At 38.1% G+C, this 18,757-nt stretch overlaps 1 protein-coding gene and 1 long non-coding RNA gene across 2 annotated transcripts in view; one reads left to right on the forward strand and one right to left on the reverse strand.

Moving 5' to 3' along the window:
- Positions 1-9,267, reverse strand: part of LOC124794991 — a 28,554-nt gene extending 19,287 nt beyond the window's left edge. The window contains exon 1 of the long non-coding RNA XR_007016634.1: positions 9,160-9,267. This is a non-coding gene — a long non-coding RNA (uncharacterized LOC124794991). The remainder of the gene's footprint in view (positions 1-9,159) is intronic.
- Positions 1-9,479, forward strand: part of LOC124794990 (cadherin-23) — a 479,297-nt gene extending 469,818 nt beyond the window's left edge. Inside the window, exons 32-34 of the mRNA XM_047258737.1 lie at positions 6,471-6,603; positions 7,194-7,316; positions 9,090-9,479. Coding sequence (XP_047114693.1) covers positions 6,471-6,603; positions 7,194-7,316; positions 9,090-9,237 — 404 coding nt within the window. The 3' untranslated portion in view covers positions 9,238-9,479. The remainder of the gene's footprint in view (positions 1-6,470; positions 6,604-7,193; positions 7,317-9,089) is intronic.
- The last annotated feature ends 9,278 nt before the right edge of the window (positions 9,480-18,757 follow it).

The raw sequence follows: 18,757 nt of genomic DNA on the forward strand, positions 1-18,757 counted from the left end.
TGTGGTAACACACAATAGAGAATGGCCTAAAACTACAAACACTTTAATGCCAAAACCATAAACACTATCAGTACACCGTCATTACACATAGCTGCTTGACATACAATGATCTGCAAGTGGAGTGCAGTTGACAAGAGCGTAAACCATTACAGACTGAGACAGAAGCACTCTGCTCTTCATTTAAATAGAACAACATGAAATTTCTGCATGGTGGTGTGGGGCATTGGCTCTGCATGCTGCTCTTGGTGCACTGCTGTCACCACTGCCTTAAAGTACCATCTTCTGCTGGTTAACCTCAGTTGCTGCATGTCCCCATGCACTGATTGAATAACATGTGATGAGCTGGCACGCACCTCCAGCTGAACAGTTATGGATGGTTGGCTGCCAGTGTGATTTATTTGGTAACTGCAGGTTACCACAGTTGTTCCGTCAGGAAAAGGAAAGTGGTTTGTATGGTAAAAGTGGGGCTGTGTGTGAGAGTTTTCAGAATTCGAGGGTAAAAAATGTACAGAAGAACTGAAAGTTGGACCAGGGTGGTGGAAAGTGACTGGTGCAGTGTACCTTGTGTGTGTTTTAATCTGTGATTATAAGTGAGTTTTGCCTTTTCCATCTACTCTTAACTCTTTTTAATTCATCCCTCTCCTGAAACTTGCTGGCAGATTAAAACTGTGTGCCGGACCGAGACTCGAACTCGGGACCTTTGCCTTTCGCGGGCAAGTGCTCTACGAAAGGCAAAAGTCCTGAGTTCGAGTCTCGGTCAGGCACACGGTTTTAATCTGCCAGCAAGTTTCATATCAGCGCACACTCCGCTGCCGAGTGAAAATCTCATTCTGCATCCCTCTCCTATCTTTTTGGTGTCAATGAAGGAACTACCACATCTGAAAATGTTATCTGAGATACTTTGCTTTTTGGTTGTTGGTCAGCCACGTCATAATTGGTTTACTTACACTAATTAGGAATTTTCAGTCATAATATATTGTATGAAAATTTTTGAAAAATATATTTCATTCTAATACCGATATGTTATTGACAAACAATTTCACAAATTAAGAAAAAATGAAATGATGATTCCTATTAAATATATCTTAGTTATTTGGTGAATCACTTACAAGTTCAATCTTTCATAATGGTCATTTGAAGGTGTTGTGTTAACAGTTATGACAGGAAAAATATTGGCTGCCAGTGACTCACCATGCGCATCAGGAGGGCGACAGAAAGTAAGTGTCCAGAAGATGTAGAGATCAGCCTTTTACGGGCTGTATATATTTTTGTCGTTGTCTTCAGTCCAGAGACTGGTTTGATGCAGCTCTCCATGCTACTCTATCCTGTTCAAGCCTCTTCATCTCCGAATAACTGCTGTAACCTACATCCCTCTGAATTTGCTTACTGTATTCATCTCTTGGTTTCCCTCTACGATTTTTACCCTCCACGTTTCCTTCCAATACTAAATTGGTGATCCCTTGATGCCTCAGAATGTGTCCCACCAACCGATCCCATCTTCTAGTCAAGTAGTGCCACAAATTCCTCTTCTTCCCAATTCTATTCAGTACCACCTCATTAGTTACGTGATCTACCCATCTAATCTTCCGCATTCTTCTGTACCACCACATTTTGAAAGCTTTTGTTCTCTTCTTGTCCAAACTATTTATCATCCATGTTTCACTTCCACACATGGCTACACTCTATACAAATAATTTCATGGAAGACTTCCTGACACTTAAATCTATAATCAATGTTAAGAAATTTCTCTTCTTTCGAAACACTGTCCTTGCCACTGCCAGTCTACATTTTATATCCTCTCTACTTCACCCATCAACAGTTATTTTGCTCCCCAAATAGCAAAACTCGTCTAATACTTTAAGTGTCTCATTTCCTAATCTAATTCCTCAGCATCACCTGATTTAATTCAACTACATTCCATCATCCTCATTTTGCTTTTGTAGATGTTCATCTTATATCCTCCTTTCAAGACACTGTCCATTCCGTTCAACTGCTCTTCCAGACCATTTGCTGTCTCTGACAGAATTACGATGTCATCAGCGAATCTCAAAGTTTTTATTTCTTCTCCATGGATTTTAATTCCTACTCCAAATTTTTCTTTTGTTTCCTTTACCGCTTGCTCAATATACAGATTGAATAACATTGGAGATAGGCTACAACCCCATGTCACTCCCTTCTCAACCGCTGCTTCCCTCTCATGCCCCTCGACTCTTATAACCACTGTAAAAATTGTACATAGCCTTTTGCTCCCTATATTGGACCCCTTCCACCTTCAGGATTTGAAAGAGAGTACTCCAGTCAGCATTGTCAAAAGCTTTCTCTAAGTCTACAAATGCTATAAACATAGGTTAGCCTTTCCTTAATCTATCTTCTAAGATAAGTTGTAGTGTCAGTATTGCCTCACGTGTTCCAATATTTCTTCGGAATCCAAACTGGTCTTCCCCAGGATTGGCTTCTACCAGTTTTTTTATTCGTCTGTAAAGAATTCGAGTTAGTATTTTGCAGCCAAGACTTATTAAACTGATAGTTCGGTAATTTTAGAACCTGTCAGCACTTGCTTTCTTGGGATTGGAATTATTATATTCTACTTGAAGTCTGAGGGTATTTCGCCTGTCTCATACATCTTGCTCATCAGATAGTAGAGTTTTGTCAGGGCTGCTCTCCCTAGGCTATCAGTAGTTCTAATGGAATGTTGTCTGTATATATTATACTTCATAAATTGGATGTCGTTGACATTCAAGAAATGTTCAATTCAAAACTATTAACTTGCACCACGAAAACCAAATGAAAAATGGCATGCCACAATGATCACAGAGATTCACACCATCAAGACCAAAGGCAAACTCGTTGGGTGTTACAAACAATGCAGGACATTCAGCTAAGTATCCACTCCTAAAGAATGCATATTGAATCATATTGTTGTAATGGAGTTATAAGAACTGATGGAATGTTATGGCACGTAACTGAATGTGAAACAGTCTATCATGGAGGTTATCATAAAACTGGCTATCCTTTAAGGTGTGATAATATGTTTTATAGGCAAGGAAAACACAAACATCCAGAACTGAATTTGCCCAGTGGTTCCAGGTGGTATGAATTGCAATGTCAAACCCTTTTCAGGAGGGATAGTTTGCTATAAAGGACTATGATTTTTATATGCAGACCAGAAATCGAGCAAAAGCCAGCTATTGACCAAAAGCAGTGGTCATTACAGTTCTCTTATGTCCATTTTCCCACTGTTGCTTGCTGTCACATTAATGTTCCCTACTGTCCTTGCAAAATCATGTAAAGGATAAAGAATCATAGAGGGAGAGCACCTCGAGCTTCTTGCAGCACAATAAATAACTTTCCAGCCAATTTACCATCCAGATTAACATTCAGAATAATTGTATAAAAATGTGTTAAGACATTTGTTCTTGATTTAACTCTTTTGGTACCTCCGATTTCTAGGGTTTCTTTCATATGCATTTCCTCTTAAAATCCCAACTTTTTGGAGTTGAAAAAAAATTCCTTACTGAACAGTGGGATAAATCTGTTTATCTCATTTGCAAATTTTCTGGGTGATTCCACAGTTTGCTGTGCATCATCAAGCTGATGCTTTGTTTGAAATTTCGTTATCTTACATCTTCCAATTTTGTAGCATTGTTTGAACTTCGCAATAATACACTACTTCCATTGAAATCACGTATGTCATGTGCAATTTGATCTGCATAACATAGTAGGTCACTATCACACACATTCTACAACATGTATCCTTGAAATGCGCAAACACCAGTTTTTGTAAGTGTGAATTTCATATCAGTATATATAAATAATATTACTATTCCATATCCAGATATTCTTCAGTGTTATAAAAACTATGTGTTAGTAAAAATTGTTCAAGATCTACCTTGAATTTATGAAATTCTTTAATTTTCTTTACTGTAGAAGGCAATGCACTAAAAAGTATTTTGGGCTGGTAGTATACACTTTTTTGGTAGAGCGCTCCTTTGTGGGTGTCTCTGTGAAAATCATCTCTGTTCCTTGTTTCATGGTATGGACCTGGTTATTTAAAGTTGAAAATTCATGGTGAGTTTTCAGAAAGCAGACACATTCATAGATGTATAAGCTAGGAAGAGTCATTATTTTAAATTCTTTAAATATTACCCTGCATGACACTCTACAGGGAACCCCTTTCATTATTCTAATAGCCCATTTTTGAAGGTTGAAATCTTGTTTTGCCATACCTGTATTTCCCCAGAAGATCACACCATATCTAAGCAAACTGTTCATATAAGCATAATAGGCACACAGTAATGATTCAGTGTTGCGACATTCCCAAAGCATTCTTAGCGCATAGCAGCATTTACTTAGTTTTTCATTCAAAACTTCTAGATGCTTTTCCCATCTCAAGTGCTCATCCACCCATATACATACGAATTTTATGTATGGAGCTTGTGCAATAACGTAGTTTCCTAACTCAGCTTTTACTCTTCTTCTATCACTTTTAATATTACTGAAATTCATCAATACCATTTTATTCTTATTTATGATCAAATCATTATCGCTAAACCATTTTCCTGTCTCATTTATTGTCCTAGAGACACTGAGCTGTAGATTATCCTTGGTGTATCCTTTTATAAAAATGCTAGTGTCATCAACGAACATCACCATTTCTGCAACTGTCAGATGGTTTGGCAACAAAGGGCCTAACACGGAACCCTGGGGCACTCCATAGCTAGTTTTTTTTTTTTAAATCTGAAAGATACTCTTTGCCTTCATGACATATTTGTACTTTCTGTTGTCTATCAGAGAGATAAGACTTAAACCATTTGAAGGCAAGTCCCCAGACCCCCATAAAATTCTAGTTTCTTAAGCAATAAGTCATGGCTGATTAGATCAAATGCTTTAGATAAATCTAAGAATATCCATCAGCTTAATTCGTTCTTGTCCAAAGAATTTAGGACCATTTTCATGAATTGGAAGACTGCCGTTTCTATGGGTCTGTTCTTTCTAAACCCATTTTGAGCATTAGTCAGTATTTTATTTTTATTCAGGAAGTCAGCTAGCCTTTCATACATTACTCTTTCAATTACTTTAGAGAAACCTGACAATAATGACACTGCCATATAATTATTTATGTCAGCTGTACTATCCTTTTTGTGAAGTGGCTTTATTATGGAGAGTTTTAGTTTTGATGGGAACACCCCTGTCCTGAAAAAAATATTAATAATGTCAGTTGGTTGAGTATCTATATTGGTAGAACTATGTTTGATTACCTTGTCTGGAATTCCACCAATACCACAAGACATTTTATTTTTTAGTTTATTAATAGCATTTTTAACTTCACATTCTGTTACTGGGCACAGAAACATTATCCTTTCACAAGTTGGTACTTTTATGTTTTTGTTGTTTGAATTTAACAGACTTTTAATTAGGTTCAGTGCTATGTTCACATAATGTTCATTAAATATATTGGCTATCTGCTGAACATCTTCCATCACTTTATCCTCACTTTTAATTTTGAAATTATGGGTCTTGATTTTACATTTTCCTATGCTATTGTTTATAACCTTCCAAATTGAGTTTGATTTATTGCTTACCTTGTTAGTGTATGAATCATTACTTAGTCTTTTTGCTGCCTGTTAAACTTTCCTATAGACCTTTCTATATTTCCTGTAGTATGGTTTTATTGTTGTATTTATTTTAGCTTGTTTACTTAGGTTTCTAAGGGTGATTGCTGGTTTTTTAATCCCTTGTGTTACCCATGTGTTTGTCTTCTCACTGACTTTAATTATTTTTAACGGGAACACTTCATCGTAGCAATATTTATAACAGTGTCTCTGACGTTTCACAAAGATGTTGAAAGTTAAGTAATAATAAATGATAAGGTCCTAAGTACAATCAGTAAGGAAAGGAATATGTGGAGAACACATAGCTAGGAGAAGGGTCAGGTTGACAGATCATATGTTGAGACATGACATCAGAATTAGCCACAAAAGGGAAGAACTGTAATGACACAGAAAGTGGAACATATACAACAGATAGTTGGTGATATTGGGGCTAAGTGCTACTCTAAGATGAAGAGATCAACACAGGAGAGGAAATTGTTGTGGGCCACACTGAACCAATCAGAAAACTGATGCAGTCCCCCATTTGTACACATTCTGCAATAGTTTCAAATGTTCTGGTCAGTAACATCAACAGACATTTTTCCAATTAAAAATGTGTAAGATGGAATGGATTATGCATTTCAGCACCTTCACTCATGACATTATCTACAAGAAATGCAACCAGCAGTGCAAGCTGTATGATATGTATTGCCAAAAGTTATCTGCTTAACTCATGTTCTCATCTGACAGATTGTGCATGCATACATAATGCCCCAACATTCTGTTGAACGATGCAGTCTTTGTATGCATTATGTATGAGATCTTGCTCCTCCCAACATCAAACAGAAATCATAATTTTATTAATGTTATCATTTGCAGGCTCTAACACGTCAGATTTAAATCAGATTGGTGGAAGAGTGCCCAACACCAACAAGCACAGTGTTGAAGGTTCAAATCCAATCTGGATGCAAGCCTATGAAAATGAATGGTACAAAGAGGAAGACTCACTGAGGTAAGAACATCACTAATGTTTAATTTTGATCATTATTATGTTTATTTTAAAAACTATACAGTTTTAAGTATCTGTATGTCCATTTTTTCACAGATGGTTATGACTCATCAGCTGTTCAGTACAGAGTGCCAAATCAAACACCTTTCACTCGTCTAAATTGTTATTTTATTGGACTACCATTCGGCGATATATTACGCCATCACTGCCTCAAAAATCTATGAATATCAGGCACTGAATGCTGGCCCCTATTTTGAGTGGAACATAGGTGGGAATCCTCCTACACGCTGGTCAGAGGGCCTGAAGATGGTATAATATATCACTGAAACTGGTAGCTCAATAAAATAACTATTTAGACAGTGAAAGGTGTTTAATGTGACATTTTATTCAGCTTTACTCTTTTCTACTTAAACCATCATCAGAAGCACAGTGAAAGGACACTGTAATACAATATCTCATCTTAATTCCAATGTACAGTCATACCATGGACTAGTGCTACTAATATAACACACTCAAGACCTGTTGTATAGCAAATGTCATATGAGTAATTTACCAACTGATTTTTAAAGATATCGTATATTGCTTGTTTCCAGCCATACATCAGAAAGAGACTCTCTTGATGAGAATGCAGTTGTCAGTGATGGATTAGAACAAAATGAAGAGGACAGCAAAACTTTTGTTGATGACCAAAATCATTATGTCAATCTTAAGGCTGGGTAAGTTGTGAATAAAATTTAAAATTATTGTAGTATGAAAACAGTTGAGAGTGGTATACAATTCTGTGTGTAGCAGTTCATCATAGTACTTACAGCTTCTATCTTGAGCAGTATTTCTAAAATTTTCCATTGTTTAACCATCCCACACAGTCAAGTCTAGAAAAGTCTTGTAAGTATTCCATATGTTGTAATTTTTCCTTTGTTATATGGGCAGGAACTCATTTCATACCAAAGTGTCACAAAGCACATGAATAATGAATGAATAATTTTATGAACTTATTGTAGAGGAAAGAAGGAAGATTAGAGTTTAAAATTATGCCTCCAGCAAAGTCATGAGGGACAAAGAACAAGCTCAAATTGGAAAAGCATGGGGAATGAAACTGTTCATTGGCTTTTCAAAGGAACCATCCCAGCATTTGCCTGGAGAAAAGTGATTTGTTTATCTAAAACAATGTACCATGCCAAGAACCCATAGTTGAATCATTTAAAATATAAAGGATTACTTGAAAGTTTTTCATTTGTTTCATGTACACAATGAAAATTTTGTCAGTTAAGTAAATAATCTACCAAACTCTCATCTGGTCCACTGTTGATTGATAACTGATTATCTGGATGGGGTCCTTGTCAAATAATCTTCAAAGATCAATTTAACATGAGTTTCTTGAGTCAGCATGGCATCTCACAGCAATACTTAACTTACTCAAGAAATAATTGCACAAAATCTGCAAATCCAAAAAAATCTCACTATAGGATGACCATACATTCCATATTTTATGGGATCATCCCTTATTTAACTTCAGTGTCCCATTGTCCCAACGAAATACATACAGGGTGTCCCATTTTTCATTAAACATCCCGTAACATGTGGCATAACCACAGAAGAACAAATGTGGTCTTACCAAAGGATTAGGAAAATACACTGTTGCAGGGTAGCAGTTTATGTTCTGGCACAGAAGATTGTCTTCCATAACACACTACTCACTGTTTGATTGAAACAAACTGAACGGGATGTAAAAATGTAGAGAATTGTAGCGGTGATACTGAATAAAAGGATCTCAAGTTTCCAGCCACATCAAGCAATAAAAATTACATAAACTTTCGGCCAAGCATTCCTTGGCCACTGTCACGTGTATGACTGCCAGTGGGCTGCTGGTATGCTGTTATATACACCAGCTGCTGGCTGTGACATCAGTGGTGCCCACAACATCACCTTATCTCCTATTGGAGGTGGGTGGTTTGCCTTTCTCTGACATCTGAACTAACTTACCCACCAACTACAAGGAAACCTTAAGCTTAATGTGGACTCTTATGGTGCAGCCTGGTACTCACATTAACAAATCATTGCCAAAATAGAAAGAAGCACTGCCAACTACAAAGTATTTACCACACATGCATTTTGTGATATTTGCCTCTGTCCTGTCAGACAGCTCAGTATAATTTTTGTATCAGATTACAGATAATTATTGGAGCTTGACTGTGTGAGCAAATTTCTCTCCCTCCCTCCCTCTCTCTCTCTCTCTCTCTCTCTCTCTCTCTCTCTCTCTCTCTCTCTTTTTCTCTTTCTTCTTATCTTGTTGCAGTTTATTAAATTTTCTCCTATACCTGAATTTATTTATTCAAAATAGTATTTTAGGATGCTAATAATCCCAATTTTGCAATTGCTGTTGATAAACTTGTAGTCTTCAAAAGTCAGTATTAGAATAAATATAGCATTAATTGTCATTGTAAAATATCTCACTCTTGTAAAGTAAAACAGGGCTTCATTTATTTCAGGAATCCAAACATTGTGAGTGAAACAGCTATTGATAAAGAGCAGAATAATCTGAACACCAACAGTACTTACCATCAGAATATATATCACCATATGAGTAAACTTGGTAATCCCCTCATAATGAAGAAGCTGGAAACCACTGAACTTTGAAAAAGTACAAATGTGGCCAAACATACCAAAATATTTTTACCTGTGTAGAGAAAACAGTATTCTTAATGTGACTGTGTCATATATTAATTTATATTTATGAGTGCTTGACAAGTATGGTTGCTGTTTGTGTGTGTGTGTGTGTGTGTGTGTGTGTGTGTGTGTGTGTGTTACAAATGAAAGTGTAATGCTCATTTTGAATTTGTTGTAAATATGTAATGTATTCATTCGCATACATCGAATATTGTTTATAAATGTAACATGAATTATTTTTTTACATAAAGTGATTTTATACAAACTATTTCAGTACTGAGACTTTTCTCAGCAACTCCCTCTATGTATTTTTCACAAATAAGTCCATTAATGTGGAAGTGCAAATATTAATATCTGATTACACTGTGTATTCAATCAGTGGAAAGTTGAGCATAGTGTAACAAAGAAGTTATTTTGTTAAATTTTAAACAAGATCTGTGAAGATCTCATTCTTTTTGTGAACGTCTCTTCAAGGATCGCTTAACAATCATTTAAAGCTCGCAGACACAGTATGACTTCGAAACATACTGGGGCACAGTGTAACAAGGAGGAAAAATTACATTCATGTTGGTGTAACTTGTATCATTCAACTGATTTAGAGTACAAGCTACAATTAAGAACTAGACAAATTAAAATTTAGAATTTTTTAAAAATTTTCAAATGTTTAAAAGAATTTCAATTTTTGTATTTATTTATTTTTTTTAATTTATTTATTTGCAATATTTATTGAATGCTAAGCATGCTTAACTGCCTATGCTCCTTTTGCAAAATCCTTTTCTCTCTGGCCACAACTTCTTGATTTTCTCCACCATCCGCTTCATCATGAACTTCCTCCACCCTCTATGGAACACACTGATCTTCAACATCCATCCTGTAACACTGTTGTCAACCTTTCTGCCAAAACTCTGATCTCTGCAGAAGTCAAAGTAATTTTTAAAGGCATCACCCTTTGGCCAAAACTAAAATTCAACCATGCTGTAGTTGTAAAGGACCTTCTTACCTTTACTTCGTCTGCACACAGAAATCATTTCTTCACAACACACCCCACAGATAGCAACCAATCAAACCCATATAGAACCTTGGATAAAACAGTTCCAGCATTCCTACCATCATGATCCTCTTTCCTTTTCACCCAGTCATCCACTGGGAACCTTTCAGGAGTTCCCCACTCCTAACCTGGTGTTGCCCTTCTCTCCCAAATCGCTCCTATGGAACACACAGCCATCTGTAACCTGAAAACCAATCCAGATCTTATCATCCTTCCTGCAGACAAAGGATCCACCACACTGATCATGAATCATAGTGACTGTCTGGCTGAGGCTCTCTGCCAACTTACAGACACCTCTGCAATTATGATACTGTCCCATTATGACCTCCAACAGCTCCTCGAGGCCTTAGGTGCACCCCAAAATCTGACACCTAGGTCCATCTCCCTTCTCACACCAGCAACTTGCCAGTCTCATACCTTTTAGCCACTACCCAAACTCCACAAACCCACTACCACAAATCTCCATACTGGTTGTCCCAATGTGTTATAATGCTCACACAGAACAAACCTCTGCCTTTGTTCATCAACACCTCCAAACTCTTGATCATAACCTTGCATCCTATAACAAAGACATTGGTAACTTCCTTCACCACAGCTCCCACCCCACTTCCACCAGAGTGCTTGTTGGTTGATGTGGATGCAACATTCTTGTACAGCAACAGCCCCCATGCTAAATTTCCATGCATCAACCTGATACCAAACCCATCACCTCTTTCCAAATCCTCCTGGCCTACCACATCCTGACCCACAACTCTTTCACTTTTGAAGGCCAAATCTATAAACAACTGCATGGTACTGCCATGTATACTCACATGGCACCATCCTGTGCCAACTTATTTATGGCCCATCTGCAAGAAATCATTTATATCCAGTCAGCACTTAAAACTGCTTGTCCAGTTCAGACTCATTGATGACATTTTGATGATCTGGACTCATGGCAAGGACAACATGTGCTTTCTTGTACATAACCTCAACATTTACTCTGAAATCCACTTCACCTTGTCCTTATCAGCTCATTAGGCCACCTTCCTAGATGTTGCTCTCCACCTCTCAGATTGCTCCATAAATATGTCTGTCCACATCAAGTGCTCCAACCATCAATAGTACCTCCACTTTGAGAGCTGTCACCCTTACCATGCCTAAATGCTTCTTCCTTACAGCTCACCAGTTGTGGATGCAGCATTTGCACTGGAAAGCAGGAGTTGCCAAAATATGCTGATTACCCTACCACAGCCTTTATTGACTGACACTATCATATCCAACTCATCCACAAAGAAGGCACCAGTACCATCTCCTCCTTTGATGCCAGTAAACCTGTTAGCCAGCCACTGACCAGCACTTCTCTGATCACACAGTATCATCCTGGCCACAAAAGGCTCAGCCACATCCTTCACAAGGGCATCAATTGCCACCCAAATCTTATCCACATAGTCAGCCCACTCATAGAAAGTAGTGTTCTACTGACCACTTAACTTAAACAATACCCTTCTTGTCCAGCAGTATCCCAATTCCGCTCCCAACTGTGCATCCTATAGGTCATCCCCTTGTGGACAACCCAAGTACAAGACCTGCCATACACCCACCCACCACTTTCTGCTGCAGTCCAGTCATAGACATTTCCATCCCTACAAAAGGCAGGGCTACGTGTGAAAGAAGCCATGTTATATGTTAGCTATGCTGTGATTGCTGTGCAGCATTCTATGTGGGCATGACAGGTAATCAACTGTCTACTCGCTTGAATGGCCACCACCAGACTGTGATCAACCGCAAACTTGACTTCAATTACCGAACATTATGTGCACCACTACACAAGTGACTTTAATAAGAGCTGCTTCACTATACATGCCATTTGGATACTCCATTCCAGCACAAAATAGTCTGAACTATGCAGATGGGAATTCTGCCTTTCCGTTGCCACGTTAGTAACCTTCCTTTGCCCGATATGTTTCCGATGCATTAAAGCTCCAATTGTTCTCAATTTATCATACACATATTTTAAACTACGACGTGTAGGGTTATAACAATGAGAATATCTTTCAGCATATAAGTCTCTAGCTCTTACTGAATTTCGTTGGTATTGTCCATAAATAGAAGCATATTGACTTGTTCTTCGAAGGAACACATCATTCACATTCGCTTGATTCGACGATACTAGTCTTACCGTTCCTATTAGTGTTGTTTTGCGAAACCATCGAATGATGTTTGCATGTCACTGGCACGTTAGATGGATATTGCTATTTGCACGATACACGAGAGAGAATTATCAGAGCATGTGCTTCGATAAGTGCCGAAGTGATAAGAAATACCACTCAATCCATGATAAGAAGATTGCAGCACTGCATTGATACCAGTGGTCATCACTTCGAACACCTTCTGTAAATGGATGTTCATGCCACCTTTTTGACCTTTGTTGACCTTCAAAGACCTTACTGTTCTTCAAAGACCTTACTGTTACAGATCATTGGATTCGACTCGATAGCTGCTATCAGAAAATAAGTACCAAACTATAGCATCCCATTAAAAACAAAAAAAATTGACCTTCATATCTCTGACGCGATCACATCTAGCAACAAAAAACCAATGTCATATAATGGCCCCCGTTGTTCCATGCGACATTTGTCCCACAAACTTTTCAGCTACTATCATACTTTCGGAATTATTCCTGGTGGTAATAGTTAGTGACTCACCCTGTATATATGAGGGGCCTGCTACATGTGTTTTTGAGATGAGAAATTTGCAGCCTCACACTTATACATTCCTCACACCTTGCCTGCCATGTTCTGCAAAGAGCATAGAGCCATAAATGCCTGTAGCTGTCACAGAGGCTGCATGCTGTCCATCGGTATATTGCTCATCAGCATACTCTGCATTCTCCACCCAAGGTTTATTGTTGCTCTCCTTCAGGTTCCTTTATTATACTTTACGATGCCCTCACTGCAGAAAAGGGCTTTAGGAACATGGGAGTGGAAGTCATCTCGTGCAGGGTTCCAATGACTCTTCTGCGGCTGTCTGGACATCCTTTTACAACCTGCGTTAAGTTAATGCAGTCCTTTGGCTCTCTTTGCTCTGTTGTCTGTCTGGAAATGGGCAGTCCAGCCAAATGTAATTCTGAAGAAATAAAACGCCTACAAGTCCTTCATGTACTGGCAATCCCTATCGGATAATGTTTAATAAAAATAAAGGAATATGCTATATATAGATAATATGAAAGATGACAAAATTGTCAGTTTCACTGTCTTTCAAACTAATTGGCACTGGTGCCATGTGTGACACAGTGAGTGCACAAGAGACTTTGCCCTCTCCACGAAATGTGCCTCTACATATACAGGACACAGCCAAGGAATTGAGAAGTGAGATCTTGCGTAAAGTTGCAGAAGCGATTGATCGAAATAACTGAGCTATGATGTGCGATAGTTGGTTTGACACTTGTTGCATAATGTGTAATCTTTATATGACATTGTAGACTCTGAAGACTGGAGTGAACTAACCATGAGTGTTCTTGAATTGAGCAAAGTGACATTTGTAACAGATCACGGGCCTTACATAAAGAAAGCTCTACGACATTGCAGTACATTGCGCAGAGACAACATTAAGGCATATTTTTTCATACATTGTATGAAAAGTTGCTTTGTGAAGAGTTTCTGACATTCGCAAATTCGACTGGACAGCGTGTAGAACTGTACAATATATGAAACGTTGCAGTCTGGTGGGAAATTTAAGAAAACATCACATCAAGACTAGTTGCAATAACACACACGTGATATTGAATTCATCCCATTCGCAAAGAAATGACACCGCGAATTTGCTGCTGGAATAAAACAATCAGGTAATATCTTCCTATTAGCCTAATGTGATGGATGGCGTAGGTAAATTCCTGTATTCTTTTGAAGAAAGAAACTACAGCGACCCTTTTATAGTGTCGTGGGCGTTTATAGTGTGTTTAAAACAAGTTGCGACTTTTGACAGTTCAGCCCGCAGCGAGTGGAGGGAGGCGTAGTTACCAGCGTATGTACCGCACGTCAAAAGACGACCACACTATAGTGCCAGTCCTACTCGGCGCGGAACTTGATAGGGTCGTTTGACCATGAACAGGTAGCTGGTCGATCTGCGGTATCTAAAACAATTTTGAAGAAAGTATTCGGTAATAAACTCTCATTCTCACACATCCTATAGCTTAAGTCGTCAGCTTCATGACGAACCACCTATCGTTTCTTTAATGAACGTAGTTATTGTGATATTTCGTTAGTTACTGCAAGAAATTCTTAGTTTGCAGTGAAAAATAGGTGTCGCTATAAATTTGTGTTTGAAGCGTGTTAGGTTGCATCTTGCTGTGTATTAAATGTAGATAATAGATTGAATTCCTCTTTAAATTTGCCTGGATATTCCCGTCTGTTTCCAATCTTGAGAAAATGGAATGTACTTATAGCGCTCCAACACGTATTCGTGAGTCGGTGAAAAAGCTAGAATGAAATATTCGTAAATTCCCTGTCCCATAAATGTTTTGAGACATCGAAACAAAATTTTGGCAAATGATAACGATTATGAGACTGTTTTCCCATATGATTAATATGCGTAATTTCGCAACAATATTGAAGCGACTACATATTTTTTTTTTTTTTTCCAAAGAAATAATGTAATTATTGAGGGCCATGGTGAAACGAGAACTGCTGTGGGTTTTGTAACAATTTAAGTGAAGAAGTTACACGTTTCCTTTTATACTGAGAATTTACTGTTACATATACTATTGACCTGACTTTCACTCACCAGGAAAGTACTTGGGCTCGAACAAACACAAATACACCAAAATCGTGTGAGTAACAATGTAAAGGTCTCTTATTGCACTAGTGATACTCCCGCATCTGCAAAACTCTGCAGTCGTCCGTTAGAGGCCTCTGCGTGTGCCATGCCGTATTGCACACTACCCTGCCGGTACGCCAGTCGGGACCAGTAGGGGCGGTGCAGTGTGCCTCTGAAGTTGCGTTTTGTGACATTATTTGTGTATTGAAGCGTCAGATGGCTCGGCGATTGGTAATCAATCCTGCTAATGTATTGCGATTGGTTGAGATGAAGTTACGAAGAACCCTTCTTCGTGAAGATGGCATTGGTGTAGAAGACGAATCATTCGCATTTTTTCTGGGGGTAGTATTCCTCTGACGCTAGTTGAGGAGAGCCGTACGTCATAGTGACGTAACGCTACGTCATCGTGACGTCAATAAACCGAAATCGACTTCATGAGTAGGTGTATCGATCTTGGCAGTTGTACCACAGAGCCTTCACGGTAAAGTGAAAGCTAAATGTGGTATGTTCAGCCCAGTTGAATTAGTTATGAAGCTGGAATCCCAACAGTTTTCGATGTTATTGTGTGTTTCTTGAACATAATGAATGTCTGAACGAAGGAACCATAACGAAAGAAAAAAAAAAACGCTCGCAGTCATTTTTTTAAAAATCCGCTGAATCGTCCAGAAATCACATAGAAGAAACGTGAAATAATTAATTATTAAGCTGTAATCCAAAGAATTTAGGATGTTATTGGGTATTTCATGAATATAACGAAAGTTAAAAAAAACTTGTAGTCATTTTTGAAAAATCACATGAATCGTGCTTGGTTGTGCGACAGAAACGTGAAATAATTAATTATTAAGCTCTAATCCCAAGAATGTGGGATGTTATTGTGTGTTACATGAATATAGGAATATAGCGAATATCTGAACGAAGGAACCGTAACCACAACGAAAGTAAAAAAGAGCGAGTAGTCATTAAATAAAATCCGATTAATTCTGCATAAATCATGTGGACAGACACATGAAATAGGGAGAAATTAAAGTGTTTCGTATTTTTATATAAGCCAATGGACTGTACATAACTCTTCTGGGCAGAAACGTTAAACCGAGAAATTAATGTGGTTCCAAAGATAATTCGGAATGTTGCTGGAGTTTTAATTTTGCCTTCATTCTTTATACGCTGTATACTGTGAAAAACAATGATATTTCGTCTATAATTGTTATTCACATTTTAATATGTAAGCAGTATCAACTATAAAAAAAGTAAGTCTCCTAGTAGTTGTCAAATGATGGAACACTGGCTGTCACAATGGGTGAGCTACTTGACAACATAGCCACAACAGCCCACAGTTTTAGCAGCACTAATCGATGTTTCATATGCGATGGTGGAATACTGTGTTTGTTTATTCTCTCTATAGACATGGTATTAATTTTGGAGGTGTTTGGCATTATTACTATGGCTATTTCCATATTGCCTAAGAGTCATACAAAAAGTAGCTGAAAATGGCAACAGCACTCACTGCTCTCAGTTGCTTAAATTTCTGGTAAATGTGACTTGCATGTCATTGTTTTTTCACAGTATACAACATATGAAGAAAAATAATGACGTGTGTTATTAACAGGTCAGTACATTATAATCATTAGCAATAACTTATTTCTAAAGAGCAAAAGTGTCTTTGCTGATCTACAGCATGAAGGCAAAATTAAAATTCCAGCAACATTAAAATTCCAGTAACATTAATTTCTCAGTTTAACGTTTCTCTCCAGAAGAATTATATACAAACCATTGGCTTTTATAAAAATACGAAACACTTAAATTTCTCTCTATTTCACGTTTCTATCCACGGGATTTATGCACAATTAATTGGATTTTTTTTTAATGACTAGACGCTATTTTTGACTTTCATTATTGTTTTGGTTCCTTCGTTCAGATATTCATTACATCAACTAACACACGATAACATCAAAAAACTGTTGAGATTACAGCTTAATAAGTATTTCAACTGGGTTGAGCATACCACACAACCGCTGTCCCTTCGTTTGTATACGGGTATTTACGTTTAGCTTTCACGTTACCGTGCAACCTCTGTGGTACAACTGCAAGGACCGATATACGTACTCATGAAGTCGATTTAGGTTTACTTACGCCATGATGACGTAGCATTACATCACTATGACGTAGAGCTCTCCTCACCTAGCGTGAGATGAATGCTACACGTTTTCTGGTATCTATTATAATGCAGAAATATGAGCATAAGTTAGAAACAGATACTGTTGTAACACTAACACATAATGATGATGATTGGGATGATAATGACGAACAACTCATTGCAGACGGTAGTGCTACGGCAAGTGCGGGAAGAGGCGATGGAAGCAGTGACAGTGAATACCAACCGTCTCCCAAGAAGAAGGTTAAAGTTGCAAGTATCATCACGGCGTTTGATGACAACACACTGGAGAACATGTACGATGATTATTACGTACGAGGTTTCGACACATACGACAAGCTTCGGAAAAGATATCCTAAACTGAAGTCTAAAAGCAATATTAAAAACATACTGGATTACATGGCAAGGAAAAGAGAAGGAAATAAAGTTTTCAAAGGAAATCGTACACTGCTGTTCAAGACCATCAAGGAGCGTGTAATGGCGAAATTCGATGAAGCTCGAGAATGCGCTTCCGCCGTTCATTATTGGCATTTACAACATTGGGCATTCGACGTAGCCAGAAATCTCGGGTGTACAAACTTTACAGCTTCACTGGGATTTATTACTAATTTGAAAAAGGAGTTTAGGATAACATCACGTCGCATCACTACGCTCCAAGCACGAAAAGATAAGGATGACGAAGAAGAGCTGATTGAAAGAGCTCAAACGTTTTTTGCTGACGCCAATGAGCATATCACGAGAGAAAACATCGACATTAGTTCTGTATGGAACTGTGATCAGAGTCAGTTCAACTATGAACTTTCTTGTGACAGAACACTATCCATGAAATGGGAGAGAAACACTGTCGCGATGTTGCAATCAGTTAACTGTGCAACACATGGTTACACGATCGATGATGCTATATCAATGGACGGACGATTGGCAGACAAACTCTATATTTGCTTCCAAGAATCCAGTGGAAAGTTTGGACCCCGCGTGTCAAGGGAAATAGAAACGCGGTGCCCTCCAAATGTCGTCGTCGATGAAAGTGCGAGTGGGAAGATGACGAAACAACATCTGAAGACGTTTTTCCTGTCAGTTTTGAATCTACATTTGTCGAGAAAGTCATTAGTACTTTGTGACTCCTGGTCTGGAGATAAGGATGAACGAGTACTACTGGAAGCATCTGGCGGAAAACATATAGATTTAAAAATCATTCCGCCAAAAACTACAAAACATACACCACCTCTGGATGTGTATTTCTTCAGGTTATATAAAATATATGCTAAGAATATAACAGACTTCATTAAACTACGTTCCAGTAATATGCAGCCGAAATTGCACGACAGATTCTTTATCATGAATATGCGTTCTGTCATTTACAATCAGTTATCTGCGGGAGTATACAGACCAATGCTTCGTTACGCGTGGCAGAACGCTGGCTAAGATATTGGTGAACCAGTGAACAACCTCAAAAGTGTCATTGACGTGGCGTTCAACACTGATATTATAGA

This window comes from Schistocerca piceifrons, chromosome 4, assembly GCF_021461385.2.
Source record: "Schistocerca piceifrons isolate TAMUIC-IGC-003096 chromosome 4, iqSchPice1.1, whole genome shotgun sequence".
Lineage (NCBI taxonomy): Eukaryota > Metazoa > Arthropoda > Insecta > Orthoptera > Acrididae > Schistocerca > Schistocerca piceifrons.